Source organism: Aspergillus melleus (assembly GCF_016097325.1).
Source record: "Aspergillus melleus strain CBS 546.65 chromosome Unknown contig3, whole genome shotgun sequence".
NCBI lineage: Eukaryota > Fungi > Ascomycota > Eurotiomycetes > Eurotiales > Aspergillaceae > Aspergillus > Aspergillus melleus.
Window position 1 is genome coordinate 1,229,692 of NW_025763372.1, and position 15,732 is coordinate 1,245,423.

At 50.1% G+C, this 15,732-nt stretch overlaps 6 protein-coding genes across 6 annotated transcripts; 4 read left to right on the forward strand and 2 right to left on the reverse strand.

Moving 5' to 3' along the window:
• Positions 1-352: 352 nt before the first annotated feature.
• Positions 353-1,242, forward strand: LDX57_005433 (antibiotic biosynthesis monooxygenase family protein; the record flags this gene model as incomplete). The annotated part of the gene is made up of 2 exons (XM_046087115.1): positions 353-599; positions 758-1,242. The coding sequence occupies 2 exons, from the start codon at positions 353-355 to the stop codon at positions 1,240-1,242; spliced, it is 732 nt and encodes a 243-aa protein (XP_045943082.1).
• Positions 1,243-2,180: 938 nt separating this feature from the next.
• Positions 2,181-4,328, reverse strand: LDX57_005434 (uncharacterized protein). The gene is made up of 5 exons (XM_046087116.1): positions 3,998-4,328; positions 3,524-3,946; positions 2,976-3,463; positions 2,817-2,915; positions 2,181-2,761 (listed from the first exon to the last, which is right to left on the reverse strand). Exons 2-5 carry the CDS (start codon positions 3,698-3,700, stop codon positions 2,440-2,442), a joined length of 1,086 nt encoding a protein of 361 aa, XP_045943083.1. The 5' UTR covers positions 3,701-3,946; positions 3,998-4,328; the 3' UTR covers positions 2,181-2,439.
• A 379-nt stretch (positions 4,329-4,707) lies between these two features.
• On the forward strand, positions 4,708-7,285 carry LDX57_005435 (uncharacterized protein). The gene has a single exon (XM_046087117.1). The coding sequence runs from the start codon at positions 5,706-5,708 to the stop codon at positions 6,885-6,887; it is 1,182 nt and encodes a 393-aa protein (XP_045943084.1). The 5' UTR covers positions 4,708-5,705; the 3' UTR covers positions 6,888-7,285.
• A 1,762-nt stretch (positions 7,286-9,047) lies between these two features.
• On the forward strand, positions 9,048-9,714 carry LDX57_005436 (cupin domain-containing protein; the record flags this gene model as incomplete). The annotated part of the gene is made up of 2 exons (XM_046087118.1): positions 9,048-9,281; positions 9,391-9,714. 2 exons carry the CDS (start codon positions 9,048-9,050, stop codon positions 9,712-9,714), a joined length of 558 nt encoding a protein of 185 aa, XP_045943085.1.
• Positions 9,715-10,163: 449 nt separating this feature from the next.
• Positions 10,164-10,760, reverse strand: LDX57_005437 (uncharacterized protein; the record flags this gene model as incomplete). Its single annotated transcript, XM_046087119.1, has 2 exons — positions 10,164-10,423; positions 10,490-10,760. The coding sequence occupies 2 exons, from the start codon at positions 10,758-10,760 to the stop codon at positions 10,164-10,166; spliced, it is 531 nt and encodes a 176-aa protein (XP_045943086.1).
• A 2,071-nt stretch (positions 10,761-12,831) lies between these two features.
• Positions 12,832-15,579, forward strand: RGT1 (putative C6 finger domain protein; the record flags this gene model as incomplete). The annotated part of the gene is made up of 6 exons (XM_046087120.1): positions 12,832-13,242; positions 13,327-13,439; positions 13,511-13,755; positions 13,806-14,001; positions 14,057-14,646; positions 14,708-15,579. The coding sequence occupies 6 exons, from the start codon at positions 12,832-12,834 to the stop codon at positions 15,577-15,579; spliced, it is 2,427 nt and encodes an 808-aa protein (XP_045943087.1).
• Between the last annotated feature and the right edge of the window lie 153 nt (positions 15,580-15,732).

A 15,732-nucleotide genomic window follows, 5' to 3' on the forward strand; every position in this document is an offset into this window, starting at 1 on the left:
TATTCCCTTGTGCGTGAACCACTCATCTGAGTATGTTATCGCTAAAACACACCGCAATGACCAACGCCAGGAAGGAAGGCGAAACAGAAGGAGCAAGAGATCCAGAGACATACCGGGCGTGGGAACGAGGAGGAGGAGGGGGGAATGTTTAAAAGGCGAGGAAGTTCGCTCTAGGATAGACGAGGTTTTTACTCTCTATACTTCTTTGTCGAATACTTTCTCATCATCTTCCAATCTAAGATTTTTACGATCAACCATCTTCCCGTTCCTCATCATCTGGCTATAGAACCTACCCAACTAGAACTTCTAGAAGGCCGATCATCAACCTATCATCTTAGGACCATCACCAACAATGTTGCCTGGCAAGATCTGCTCGGTGTTTGGTTGTCTTTTGCCGGCTTGGCTTTGTGCACCCACGGCTGCGGCAGGGACGTACGGATCGACGCTCATTCTACAGATTCCCGTTAAAGCCTCCGTCTCGATCCCTAGCGAATCAGCCTGGACGGGCCTGATCAATACGTACAAACAGAGCGCCGGCGTGTTGGGGGTATCTTACGCACGGGAGAGCGGCGACGAGAACACCATCGACCTGTTTGTTGGTAAGAATACTCCCTCATCCTGATCTATATTTTCCCAACGGGACAAATGAACAAACCCAATGCAACATCAAACAAAAAACACCAAGAACCACACGAAAGACTCCGAAAGATGAAGGAAAAATGGCAAAAAGACAAAAAAACTAACTAAATTCTCACAGACCTCGACGATTCCTCCGCGGCGCAAAAAGTGACACAAATCATCAGCTCCTCAACCGTCTCCTCATTCCTGGCCGGCCTGCAAGACGGTACAATCACGCAATACAACGTGCCGTTTGACCAAGCGCAGCCCCTCAAGACGCTGAACGGGGTAGCCAACACGGAGCTAGCGATCTTCTACCTCCTGCCCGGTGCCACGAGTCAGCAGAACCAGACCGAGTTCGAGTCGGCCTTCGGAACACTCAAATCAGCCGTCGAGTCGGCGTCGGGGGAACTCTACGCCACTAGCGGCTGGCACCGCGGTACGGCCACCAATCCCTCGCTTGGCATCGACGTCGCCACGTATGTCGCCCTCGTTGGCTGGGAGTCGCTCGCGGCCCACGAAGCTTTCGCGACCACCGACGCCTTTGGCGTCGCCATCACCGGGCTGGTGCCGTATCTGAGTGGGAACTTTGACTCGGACGCGAAGTTGACCAAGCTGTTGTGAAGGTGAGAGGGGGAAATTCTGCACTAGTGAGTGAGTGAGATCAAGCTAAGGTGATAAGCCGGGGGTGTAAGCATTAGAATTCCTCCGTTTCTGGCTGCAGAAGAATAGTATTTGGGGGCGGGATGATCTTCTCGCTCTTATAAAAGAATGTGGTGCAATGTCGGATGAATTTGCTACTTTTGAGGTTAGTGTTGGGGCTAAATGCAGCTGTTGATATTATTGTCAGAGGACCGGGTATCTTTTCCAGCTGGGCCTGCGGTGTCTAGAGAGCAGGCTGGACCGGTGCTAAGAAGACGCTAGCGATCAGTCGATGAGAAAGTTCCTCCGCGCCCCGACCCGTCGGCATATTACCTCATCCTGTAAATTTCACTCGTTTAGAATTACTTCCATACATAACAATACAGCTTATAGATACCTGGCTCATTCGTGTATCGTACCTGCTATTTAGATGATACTTGTTCCAATCCCATGCAGCTTCTACCTGATAGTCATTCTCCAATACGGGGCCAGGGTCACCAACAATTGTTGGTCCTAGGGAGGTTGTTGAACCCGGCCGTTTGAAAGTCCCCGGGTACAGTAGGTACCTACGTATCGTGCCCTACACGGTGGGGTCAACATTCATGGATCGTGGGAAAAAATACCCGACCCGCTGATTGACGTGTTGGTGGGACTGCAAAGCTGCAAGGCTACAAGGCTCTCCACTCGAACATCCTGACGATTGTGGGTGAGCGAAATCGCAGAGGAATTCTATCTTGGGTCTTTTAAAGACAACGACCAAATTGGGTTGCTCAAGTTGCGCAATTAGCGAACTAAAAACTACCAGGAAATACTGTAAGCTTTCAAAGTGACTAACTATGGCAAACGGGCGTTTGATGTATGCCTGATTGCCTCAGGCACACATTGAAGCGCTCACGAATTTTGTCTATGTTGTTTCTGACGTTAAGTACTGGATTTGTAAAGGAGAGTATGTATTTTGATAGTGCTAATCTTAGGAGAAACATATATTTACATCAGCCAGCATGCTGGGAATCAACGGGAGCATAGATAATCTACCCGTGCGCACAGAATGTTCCACGTGACTGAGCAGGTCCCGGGATATTAGAACCGAGGTATCACGAAGAGAGGTTTGAAAGAGATGAAAATCAGAGGCAAATGAGATTAAGAGTGGAAGGAAGAGGAACGAAAGGGAGACCAAGGTTACACGTTGGGGCGAATCGCAGGAGCTGCCCCATTCTCCAGCAGGAATGCCTCGTGTCCATCGATGCTGGGATCCCGCTTCGTAGTGTCGCTGGTGAAGGTCTGGTCGTACGAGTCGAGCTCATTCTTAGGCTTCCTGCTGTTCTTGGACTTGCCGCTGAGGATTTCATACTCGCTGGGCTTGAGTTTAAGTCGGGCCAATCGGTCTTCATACGTATTGTTTGTGACGGTCTTCTGAGAGAAGAAACGCTGGTTGACCTTCTTGAAGATGGGCTGCAGGGGAGGCAAACATCCGACGATCACGGCGACGTTGACTTCGGCACTATGGCTGACGTTAGCATTATCATCATGCAAGAGAATGGAGTCAAAGCACGTACATCTTAATGCATGCCAGGTCCACAATTTCCCACGTGACATCTACACTCACTCCAAGCTGGTGCGCAAAAGGGATAGCAATGATAGAGCACACCATGGAGCTAAAAGGGTTCGTTAGCACCATGAATTCCATGGGTCGGTTGACTATGGGGTATGCTTACATAGCACCCAATCCAATGACACCCAGGACGCTGAGCTTGGTGGATTTGGCCATTTGCACATTCCAAAGCATAAAGATTGGGATGATGATATAACACAGATCGGTCACAATAGTGATGGCTTGAAGAATATAAAGTGCATCGGTGAAAACATCACGAGACCAGCATGAGCCCGGCATGGTTACGAACCAGTTCTTCTCAAAAGGCCGACATTGCGCAAAAGCAACAACCACACCGACAATCGAAATTGCCAACAGGAGAGCTACTGACGTATATAGGATTGCTTTGTAGAGGGTCTTGCACTTGAGGCGAATGAGCAAGGCCACAATCGAGGCTTTGACAAAAAACAATCCAAGAATGTTCAGAGGTTGCGCTATTGTGTTCGCCTTCAATGCAACAACCATGTTCTCGGGTGCCAAGTACATGATGTGTCGCCCAAGTCCATGCTGTGCTGATATGATAGACAATATCTCACCACCCATTAAGAAAGGCTGCATGCGCACTGTTAGCACGATACCGGATGCGATCGTTGCTGGGGGGAAACCTCATACCATCGCAGCTATCATCAACCAATCATCCCAGCTCATGTTCTTGGTCATCAGAGTGCGAACCCCTACCCGAAGGATCAATATGAGACCGGCAGGAATCATAAACCCGATGATGGTTCCAATGTACACACTGGAGCGGTCCTCATCAGGAGGGAGAGGGGCAGCAGCTGCAGCAGACATGATGAGTGAGTAAGCTCAGAAGGCTGTTGAAGGAGCTGGAATACGAAACAGCAGCAGATGAGAGAAAGTACAAAAGCTTTGTTGCACCTGGGGAGAAAAGATGACCTATAAAATCATCCCAGCTGCCTGTTCGCCCAGGCCTTTTGGGATATGTCAGACTTCTGCCCCCATCTTCTTCATCGTATCACAGCGTCTCGCTATATGAGGATGACAAGCCGTCTGGACTCTGAGAGGGTGAACGGCAGCCTGGCTATGGTCAGTGTCCCGCATCACCGGAGATTGGTTGGGGCGGTTTACCATGAACTACGCGAGATAAAGCACGTTTGTGAGGTGATAGTGAGGTGTTCCAAGCCTAGTTCCGCATTTCCACCTCTCATAGCTGAGAATGCCACGGACAGCGCTACAGTTGCATGTGTAGTGCGGGCGAAAATGAGGAGATGGAGGGGGGCGAAAGGACCATGTGGGAAGAAGAGTCAGAGTGTCAGAATTTGATCGTCAGCCCGTGCCATGCATATAGTCAAAGCCTTGCTCTCAGCCAGTCATTATTAGCCCCGGTATTGCAGGCCTGTTCTGCAGCTACACCTCTAGGTTGAGTTGTGTCAAGTGAATCGTGCCACCAAGGAGGAAAATGAAACTGAAGCACTCATAGTACACCACACTGACTCTTATGCATAGCCCTGAAGAGAGTAATTTATTTCTGGTGCTCTAGATGAGAATGATCGACGGTGTATGATTGGAGAGATTCTTGTTTGGGGGCTCAGCTCGTGAGAAGGACCCGTTTTTGGACTCTTCGACCGGCACGCCGTCGAATTAGTGCAGAACATCATCCCCCAGCCTCTCTTCTCTCTTCAGTCTTCAGGTGCGTCCAGATCCGACTGAGGTGCAGAGCCTGTTAATTAATAGCCCCTTAGTGGATGTGACCTGTCTAGACGGGTCTTCTTCATTGGGTAGGGCTGGATACTCCTCGTCTTATCCTATATCGGACTAGCGGTAAGATACCGCCGGGCCGTAAGCCGTAAGCTTGTAGGATACCAAAGATACAGCGATTTTCAATACCAACAAGAAACAGTCGGAAACGGTGCATTGAACTGTCCGAGTTGGGTTGTAGACATGGATGTATGTAACTAACAGAGACAAACCACCAGGCTGACTCTGCTACGAGGCTCTGTCAATTTCTCTTTGTCGGTTGCTCTTGTTCGTCCGGATCTGTCGCCGGCTCTTTCTCTTTTAGAATTATTAATGATTCTAGTTTCTTGGACGGAGATCTAAACGCTCCGCCTTAGGCTTTATTTTGTCGGCAATCATCCTCTATGGTTGTGGCTTCCTTTTCTAACTGTCTTTTGGCCGACTGTGATCTGCGATAATCAGTCTTAGCGATCTTTCTTTGTCTGCGCTGTGACACTTCTTTCTCTCACGATGGCTGCGAGCGAGTCTACAGAGGAAAGACGCCTCTCCGGTCCGGAGCTCCCTCCACGTAAGGTGTCTGGCTTCAAATGGGTTCTGGTAATCTTCTCTATTCTATCGGCTATCTTCCTGTTTGCATTGGACAACACGATCGTCGCCGATGTGCAGCCCAAGATTGTCGATTCCTTTGGTGAAATCAACAAACTGCCCTGGATCTCCGTCTCCTTTGCGCTTGGTGGCGTGGCCGTGAACTTAGTCTGGTAGGTGACAGCTCTTCGCACTCAATTGGAAGACTTAGTCTCTGTATTAACAAAAGCAACAGGGGCAAGATCTTTGCTCAGTTTGAAACCAAGAAATCCTTCCTCGTTACCGTCATTCTCTTCGAAGTCGGGTCGGCAGTATGCGGTGCGGCACCAACGATGAATGCCTTGATCGTGGGACGAACTATCTGTGGTATCGGTGGCTCTGGAATTTACCTGGGCGCAATCAACCTACTCTCCAATAGCACGACGGAAGCTGAGAGACCTGGTTACCTTGGATTTGTCGGATTGACTTGGGGTATTGGAACTGTGTAAGAGGACACCGATGAAAGCTAACTTGCATGCGGTCTCGCTTACATACATTTAGGCTTGGTCCGATCATTGGAGGAGCCTTCGCTGACTCCAAGGCAACTTGGCGATGGAGCTTTTACATCAACCTCTGCGTCGGAGCGTTGGCCGCACCCATTTACATTTGGCTCCTCGAGACCCACGACCCCCGACCATCTGCTTCCTGGAAGTCCCGTTTGCAGCACGTCGATATTCCAGGTGCGATCCTCAGTGCAGGAGGTTTTGTGTCGGGCATCATGGCAATCTCTTTCGGCGGTGCTATGTACGACTGGAACAGTGGAAGAATCATCGGCCTCTTTGTCTGCTCCGGTGTCCTCTGGATCTTGTTCGGAATTCAGCAAGTCTTCTTCACAACGCCCGAAACTCGCCTTTTCCCTCTTGAGTTCTTGAAGTCTTATGAGCAGATCATCTTCTTCGTCCTGGTAGCAGCAGCGGTGACGTGCGCTTTTGTACCCGTCTACTTCATTCCTCTCTATTTCCAATTCGTGTTTGGAGACTCTGCGACTCAGGCAGGTGTGCGCCTCTTACCATTCGTGTTTATCATGGTCTTTGCCGTCATATCAAACGGTATACTGATGGGTATTCTTGGATATTACATGCCTTGGTACCTCGTCGGCGGTGTCCTCGTTGTCATCGGGGCCTCGCTGATGCACACCATTACTCTGGAGTCCAGCACATCCAGGATCTATGGGTACAGTGTGATCTTAGCGCTCGGAACAGGGCTCTATTCACAGGCATCATTCCCTGTCTCACAAGCGAAGGGTGGTCCTTCCAAGGTTGCCCAGTCTACTGCCTTTATCGGCTGCGGACAAATTGGTGGTATTGCTCTTGGATTGACCATTTCCAACAGCATCTTCATCAACCAGGCCACGAGCAAAATCTCGGCAGTGATGCCCAATGCAGACAAAGACTTGATTCAAATGGCCATTAGCGGTGCCGGCGGGCCCTTCTTCAAGTCCCTTTCTGCTACTGAGCAGGTTGCCGTGCAGAGAGCACTAGTCTCGACAATTGGCAATATCTACTTCATGCTTGTGGCTGCTGGAGCTCTAACCGTGGTGCTCTCTCTCTTCATGAAACGAGAGAAACTCTTTGTGCAGACTAAGAAGGACACTCCGGAGCCTCGGGTGGAGGAACCAGTGCAGGAGATTGTGGAAAAGCAAGACGGTAGCAAGTAATGACTAATATGGGCTGATGTTCTAATTCACATGATATGGGCATTCTTTTTCTTGGAGGTACCAGAAAAATAGTTGTTCTCAGTTAGACTGTTGGTTTCTTTCTTTCCTAATTTTTTTTTTTTTTTTTTTCGTGTATCTTTGGGATGTAAAACATGTTTTATTCATACCGGCTGAGGTATACAACGTCCAGTCTCTTACCTTAGCTCCTGAATAATTGGCAAAGGCGTAAGTAAGCGACTACCGAGTGCTAGACGTCTTGGCATTCAATTGACATTTCGAAAATCATACTAAGATTACTAAAACCCAAGTGATCCTTTTTGGGGGCTAATTGTCTTTTCCGCTAGGCTGGGTTTTTGCCTTTGGTTAGGGTACTCCGTAGGTACTCCGTACTTGTTCCGGTGTCCATATCTTTCGATAACGATATCCCAGCCCATTTTCATAAACACTCATTTTAATAGTATAATACTTCCAGGCAAACTCTGACTGTAGTGAAAGTGTAGACGGAAGGCTCAGGCTCCCGTTATGGTCTAGTGCTTACATGTCTCAATTTGCACCCAAGCCCTGGGAGGCTTGGTTGAGTACCGGACGAAAGTTTTTCTTCGCACTTCCCCGATGCTTAGCCTCTGTGAACCAGAGGTCAGATGCTGAGGATATGTCTCTAGTCCCTGTATAGCGTGGATGCTTGCTGACTGCTGACAGGATGGCGCAATGTACGGAGTAAGGTAACATTCTGGTTCAGCATAATTCCCAACGAACGATATTCCTGCACTAATTGATTGAGGGAAAATCATTGCAGAACCGGTGACAAGTGGCCGGAATCGGATCCATGTAGTTAATTTCTCACAAGGTTTGTTGGTTTTCAGCAGGGTGGATTCTTTTAGCGCTGGAAATACCGTGCCTGCAGAGAGGTTAATATCTGACATGCGTTCTGTCATCGCATGTACTTCCTGTTCCGGATGAGGTCTAGATTAATGAATGCTGACCTGTTCAGATAATTTAGTTCGGTTGACGCTGTGGTCTTGACTTTGTTCTCATATCAGCATTTCCACGTGGGTTGGGTCCTATCTCAGCTGGTATTTGAGCGTTTCGTTCAAGGTAGGATACCATAACATCTTTGTATGTTTCTTTATGTGCTGATACTTGACGGTTTCAAGTGTGTCTGGTCTGGACTGTCTTCTTACATTCATTCATTCAAGTTCGTTTAGACACTTTCTTGTTATATAACACCCAATTTTGCTTTCTAGCTTGAGCGCTTTGTAGGATTTGTGCGGCTCAACATTTGCATACAGGAGAATCTCACTCAGCAGTATACATTTCTGACGGTGCTACTGTATCCATGCAGGATTGGCGCCTTCTGTAATTTGCAATCTCAGGCTGATACATACATACTTGTTTCCCCTGAGCAATGAAAGTTGCACTATACCTTGCTGTATTCGAATACCGTTTACTAGCCCCATACCTACATGCTCTAAAGAATGGGCATCCATTACATGTTCCACCCGCAAATCATAGGCAGATATTCCAGGTACGCCGGCCATCCCATAGTCCAGGAGCCAAGGAAGCAAACACTTCCACATGGTTGCATCCCTTCATCGCCGGGAATGCACTCAGGCCAGGGGGCTAAGTTCAACGCCCCCATGTGGTGACCATGCAATGCATCGACCATCGACCCACTCCGTGTCAACCTCATTTCCCATTCTATAGTTCCAGACCAAAGGCTCTCGCTGTCTCCCGAAGAACTTAATTTCTTGTATCATTTCTAGTATAGCAAACATGGAGTGACACCTCTTGGGTAAAACCGTGCGCGGACACAGTCAGACGACGGGGGATTTGGAGCGAACCAGACCCCATTCCTGGACAGGCACCGAGTATCGTACGGAGATGGCGAGGTTCGGGGTTATTTCTTTTTCTGCTGTTTGGTGGGTTAGTTATGTCCCATCATTACGGGAGGTCGACGATATAGTACCTAGTCGGGGGGGTTGTATAAAACAGGGCTCTCGTCTTGCCCCCGTGGTGCGAGGAATGTGTTACCCTCTATAAACCACTTCATCAAACTCTGACCGTCTATCTCGCGTCTACTCTGTTCTGTAGCCTTTTACTTTATCGTACTCCGAGTACCTTCAACCATCCCCTCTATAACCAATCACCCCAACCCGCAAAATGTCCCAAGGCGGTCCCGTCACCGGCTTCCCGGCCCCAGGTCTCCCAGACCAAAACCGTTACATCGTCGGTCACAACCCAGAAGGCCAATCTGTCTTCCTGGTCTCCGACAAGGGCGACCATGGCGCCATTATGGTCGAGGGTGCCGCGGCCCAGAACATCCCGTACAGCACGCAGTCAAACCCAGTTGACCTGACCGACGATCAAGATGTGAAATTCGCTATGGAAAACAAGGTACCCCCTATCCACCCGTCCTGAATTTTCCCAATTACCTCCCTCCTCCATTCATATCACCCATTACCTCTACCCCAAAGAAACGGAATCTAACAATTTGACCGAAAAGCCCCCTCTAAACTACCCCACCGGCTCCGTCATTCGCACCATCGACTTCGCGCCCGGCGTCGAGTCAAACCTCCACCGATCCATCGGTATCGGGTACGGTGTCGTCACGCACGGCGTGATGGAACTGTCGCTGGACAGCGGCGAGAAGAGACTCATGTATCCCGGCGACGTGTCGGTGAACCGCGCGGGCATGCATCGGTGGAGAAACGTCTCCGAGAGCCAGCCGGCCAGGATGGTGTATTTCCTAATCGGTGTGACGAATGCGACGGCTGCTGGGAAGCCGTTGGAGGAGGATTTGGGGTATTTGGCTAAGGAGTATGTTTAGGTTATGATACTACTTGGTGGGGGAATGCATGTATATATTTCGGATGAGGTTGATGGATGCTTTATGAATTCTATATTCGTTTTTGTTTTTTTCTTGAGCTTCATCTCTTGAATACTTTTAGCCTGTGATGATAATAAAGGTTATGTACCTATAACAAGACGGAAACTTTCAAGACGTGATACATGAAGGGGTAGCATGAAGAAGTAGGCAAACCGCTGCTAGGTGCAAACCGGGTACACAGAAAGTATACACATCTCCTACATAAGTGCCAGGGTTGCATTTATCGTCCACAGAAGAATATATGTAGACTTGAGGATGATTTTAGATGTTTACTTTTCTGGCATCAATTTGTATGTTCCCATCATATCAATAATCATGAAGTCCGAATGAGATTATTAAGGCTTGCAAGATACAAACAGAGCAGACGAACTACCTACACCCCCCCAACCCTAAGCATAGCAGCTGCCAGTCCAAGTCAACTTATCCCCATCATAGCGCTTCGCGTGGAACTCGCATCCGGGCTTCACGTATCCCATAATATATGGGACCTCGTTGACATGTCCCGTGGAGTTCTTGAACCAGAACTGGCCCTCACTAACAAACTCGCCCTTACCCAGGGGAGGGATGATCGTCTCCTCGTTGTCTTTGCCGTGGGTGTAGATCCAGATCTGGCCGTCACAGATGTCGGTGACAAGAGGGTAAGCGCCATCTGTAGATTGATTAGCGTATGAGCGATTTTCAAGAGATCGAAATAATGGCCGGAAAGGAAGCTTACTGTCGTAGCAGTTTCCGGTGGACTTGCTGACGGTTCCGAATGGCTCGGAGCGGCCGGTGCAGCCTTGGATGTCGGTGAGCTCGATGTAGCATTCCTTGTCGTGATTGAGGAGAATTTGGCCGGCTGAAGTTGGGAACATCTCCTGGTCGACAATCTTGCTGTCCGGGTTGGGGCTGGGGATTGAGCCGGAGGAAGAAGGGGTAGCTGATGCGTCAATGGCATGGGCAGTGGTGACGGCTACAAGAGCCGCGGTGAGGTAAGTGAGTTGCATGTTGATTCAGTGGATGGATGGTGTTGACTAGTTTCTTGAGCACAAGAATATCATTTACTGGGGGCGCGTCATTGTTTATATATCCCAATGCAGCGCATTCATCCATGGCAGTGCATATGATTCTGTGCCAATGATAAGGTACATGGAGCACAAACATGAGCCTCTTCATCAGCATCATAGCCCTGTGGCACTAGAACTAATGAAAGAAGGAAAGCCAGTGGGACGGTTGTTTAGTTATTACCTAGATAGGCAGAGGTTAGGCGATGGGGCCGGGCCAGCTGAGGCCCCTGACGATCATTTTAAGTTACATAACGTTCTGTGGAAGTGGCGCCGTTGGTTCTAGTGCAGTTTGGAAGACTTGTCCATTAGAGATTTCATTGATTGATGAGCGATGTATACGAGGACCCCACAGTTCTATACTCTATTGTGCACTGTGTAGGATGTATTGATTTTCATCTCTTCTGAAACAAGGGTCTCAGAATGAGCGAGATTCTGACCAGTGGTCTTGCCTCGAGCATGTCGAAGGATTTTGGCCAAGACTGGCACAGCCTTATGTCGATCTGAATCCGCGTGGGAAGAAGTTTAGTGTCATACGAAAACGAGGACCAGAGCGCGTTTAGTTGGCCATTGATTAAAATAGCTGAAGATGCAAAGTTATAAACCAACGCGTCTCATGGGAACATCATGTCAGACGTACCTTAAGAGCTCTAAACTTGATTCGCGGGGTTCCAAAACTACATCTGTCTGGTGAGTCCCGCTATTTATGGAACTACAAGCAAAGGATCAAGGCCACCGAGAAGGTCGTAACGATGAGTTGGTGGCCTGAAGGGGGATAAGGACGGCAAAAGGTCTTGATGCAGCGCAACATGAATGTTTCCAACTGTGGCCGCGTGGATATTGCACTAAATAACCCTTCTCAGCGAAGGTTGATTGCCGTTTAGTTCAGTTGTTAAATTGTCATACCAACTTTGCATTGGCCAGCTAGGCACGTGACATCACCACCACCGGTAGTGGTGCCTAAGGTGTCGAGATGTTCGATCTCTGGGCTTGAAGCAGGAACGCATCTTGGAACCAGTAACGCAACGTTAAAGGCAGTCATGTTTATTGTATCCTTGATGAGAATGCCAAAGTGATATTTTCATCCCTTGCAGGCCTTCAACAATCAACTTCCTGAAGTCGCTCATGAAGGCAGAAAGGGGCAGCCCATGCAAAGAGATGATGAAAGATCCGGAGAAGTTCCAATCGGATCCTACGAGTAATTCCCGAACCAGATGTTAAGTCGCTTTGAGTAAGACGAAAGAGTCACGAAAGGTGCCTGGTTGAGAAAGATGCAGAATCCGCGACCTGACCACCAACCGGTGGTACATCACCGGTTTCCATCTCTCAAGTCTCGTAGCTGCGTAACAACAGAGGGTAACATGGTGAAAAATCATCTGAACGTCTAACTAAGCGCTCACGAAAGCCTGAACAAGGGTGACATTGCATCACTCCTTCAGGTGGGATAGCCGGTCGTTGAGATCGAAGGTGGCGAGCTGTATCCCAACTTGGATCGCCAGATGCCTCATCTCCAGGTGCGAGAGATTCCCGGAATGCAACAGGACCATCAGCAATTTCCTGAGGAATAAAAAGAAGCAACAATGCTATCGGACAGACAGTCGATGCATCGAATCCTTCGAGGAGTTTTTTCTTTGGTCGAGTCTGGGCCGGTGGGAAATAGTATTAATCCGCGCGCTGGACGCAGAAACAAAAAGCCGGATCTCCGCGTCGGCGCGATCATCCCAGGATGAAACTATATCGCATCCCGCGAGCAGAGATCCAGGTCCATGAGCCAGGCACTTCTGCTCAAGTTGCGCGACCATGTTTGCTGTGATCAGTTCTCCAGCGCCGAGGGCATACGGCGCTAACCCATTCGAAATGTCCTCCCCGCCCAGGCGGTTTTTTAGCCTGTAAAACCTTGCCTGCGACCTCTTCCGTCCTCCAACTTCCTCCATCCTCCTCCATCGCCATCCGGAGCCTCGCTCCATCATCCACCCCCCCATTCGCCTTTCACTGAACCCCCAATTTCCGCACGATGAATTCTCGCGAGCATTCCGATATGCCTCCGGCTCCTTCCTATCCGTCCCCCAACGCGGCGCAGATCGGTCAGGGCGCTATGCAATACTACACGAATCGCCAACTGACTGCCGACGAACTCCTGTCCGCCGAGCTTTCGCGCGAAACTTCCGGTCCCGGTCTTGCGGATGGGTCCAGCAACGGAGTTCACCATGGTCAGTCGATGGTTTTAGGTGCGTCCAATCCGGCTGGCGCGGATATGGGTCGCCCTTCGTCGCCCGATCAGCACCAACAACAGCACATGTTGCAATTCACTCCGAGTCAACAAGTGGGCGTCGATCCAAATCACGACTTGAGCTATGGGGACCAGAGTGCAAGGAGGAAAAGGTCGAAGATTTCTCGCGCGTGCGATGAGTGCCGGCGCAAGAAGGTACCAACCAAACATCTTGTGTTTTGATCGCGCGACGCGACGTCGCCCCGGTGGATGTGTCGGACTAACGTCGCGATCCCTTAGGTCCGTTGCGATGCCAGCTCTGAAACTGGCGTGGAAACCTGCTCGAACTGTCGTCGTCTCGGGGTTGTCTGTCAATTCAGTCGCGTTCCCATGAAACGTGGCCCAAGCAAAGGGTAAGACACGCGATCACTTCGAGTCTTGGATCATTCTAGGCGTGTGAGGGCTGACGAGGGTTATGTTATAGTTACATCAAGGAACTGGCGGAGCGATTGCACACTCTCGAGAGCCAAATGCAGCCCGCTATGGTCCATCCGGATATGCCGTACCAGGGGATGAACGAGGTGTCTTCGCCCAAGGGCTACCAGGATTTCTCACCTCCAATGGATAGTGGCGGAATAGGTCGCAAAAGAACCTACTCTGTCTTCGAAGGACTCCCTAGCTCTTCCTTCACCCAACCGCCATTCAACACCCGGTCGCAGAATGCATTTGGTTCGTATCCTACGCGCGTGCCTCATTTGACCGTAAACTAACTTCACAAGAAGATGCAGGCGAAACCGCAGCGGATCCCATCAACGCGTCGGTCGTCAGCGGCTCGGCTCCGAAACCCGGCAATCTATTCTGGTCGACTGGCAATGAGAGCGAACTGCCCGCTGGAATCGAGATGACTGATATACCCAAACAAGCAATGGAGGAGGACATGACTCCCTTGAACTTGGACGAAGGAGCGACCGACGCGTAAGTTGTTTGCAGCCTTGTGATCTTGGATAATGCAGCATCTAACCCGCCACAGGTATTACGCGAAAATCCACCCTGTTTTCCCCATCTTGCCGCACTCGAAGGAACGTTTGCTCGAAATTCTCCACCAATGCAGTCGCGAAGTGCAGGAGATCTTTATTTACAGCCTCTACACCGCCACGCGCACCAACTTTGATCGAGTATTCGGCACTTTCGAGAGAGTTACGTCTTTTGACAATGCGCAGGACCTTCTTCTGTACTACACTCGCCAACCGGCCATCGTTCGTCCGACCGGGATCAACCTCATCTGGCTTCAGACCATGCTGCTTATGATTCTCGACTGCGACTGGAGAGGTCCTGATAACTTTGTTCTGAAAGATGGTGTACCAAAACATTCCCTGATCCAGTCTGCGAATAAGCTCGCTTCAGACATGGCTAAGGGTCTTGGCCAGCTAAAGACAAAACGCTCGTCAGACCCAGACGTCGACTCGGAAGCGAACCTTGTTCGTCGCAATTGGGTGGCACTGGGCATACTATCTCGCTGGTACGCGGTCAGCGTAGCCGACCCAAGCGCTCTGGGAACGTATGAGATGGGTGGTCGGGAAGACGAGCGGGTTGTTGGCCGTGTTTCCACTGGCATTGCCTGTAGGTTCCCCCTCGAGTGTGCCGATACCGTGCTAGAGTCTCATTGCTGATTTACTTTTAGCTTATACAACCTTCCTGGTTGAGTTGGTCACCTTGGCCTCCCTGGAACACAATGTCTGCCAAACGAGTACCGGCATCGGACGCTTGGTCGGGGCCAATTTGGCATCATCACTTGAGCGTCTAACAGAGATTGAGGATCTGCGTTCAATTCACGACGTCACCGAGGAATCCGAATCCCAGACGTTTATCGACAGTCTACAGAATCAACTCTACTGGACCATTCGATTGTTGATTAAGCGACACATCTTCGTTTACAGCCCCTACGAGATCATCTATAGCGCCCAAGAAGTCGTCAACGAGTTGTACAAGGCCAGCACGCAGTCCCGCATCACAACGCCCTTCGATCTTCACAGCTTGGCTCTAGCCTCCATGACCCTTCTGGAATCCACCGTCCTTCCTGACTACGCCACCGAGTGCTGGGATTCGCTCAGAAAGGTTGAGGAGATCCTTGACTACCGGGAAAAACGAAGCACCGAAGCGGCCGAGTTCGGCGATATCTTCACCACTCCCGGCTGGGACGCCAAGATCCGTATCTTCCTCGAATGGCGACGAACCAAGGCCCAAGAAAGCCAACTCCAGGACCCCAGCCTCAATAAAAGTGGCTCCGTCGGCCCCCCCGTCATGGGCCCGAACGAACAGCGCTCGCTTCAACATCTGGCAGATCTTGCCGTTGGCGCTGAAGGCTCTGTGGCTGCAACCTCGGGCTCTCCACCGCCTGCGCTCTCGACCGAAAACAATCTCAACGCTGCTACTTCCCCCAACCTCGGCTCTGCCTCGCAACCGCCCACTCGCGTTGTCGTTGATTATACGCTTCTTACAAAGGAGGGTTATCTCAATGTCTTCTCCGGCCTGATCTACCGGCGATCCCGATGAGATTTGGTCTTGACTCTGTCCTCACCTTTGAACAAAAATTGGAATCTTTACTTAGCACTGTTCATTCTGTACTCTAGGTGCTTTCTCTTTCATTTCCGTCTTAGCCTTGGACTCTGTAGGTTATCTCGCTCACATCTTGGCGGTCGAAAAACC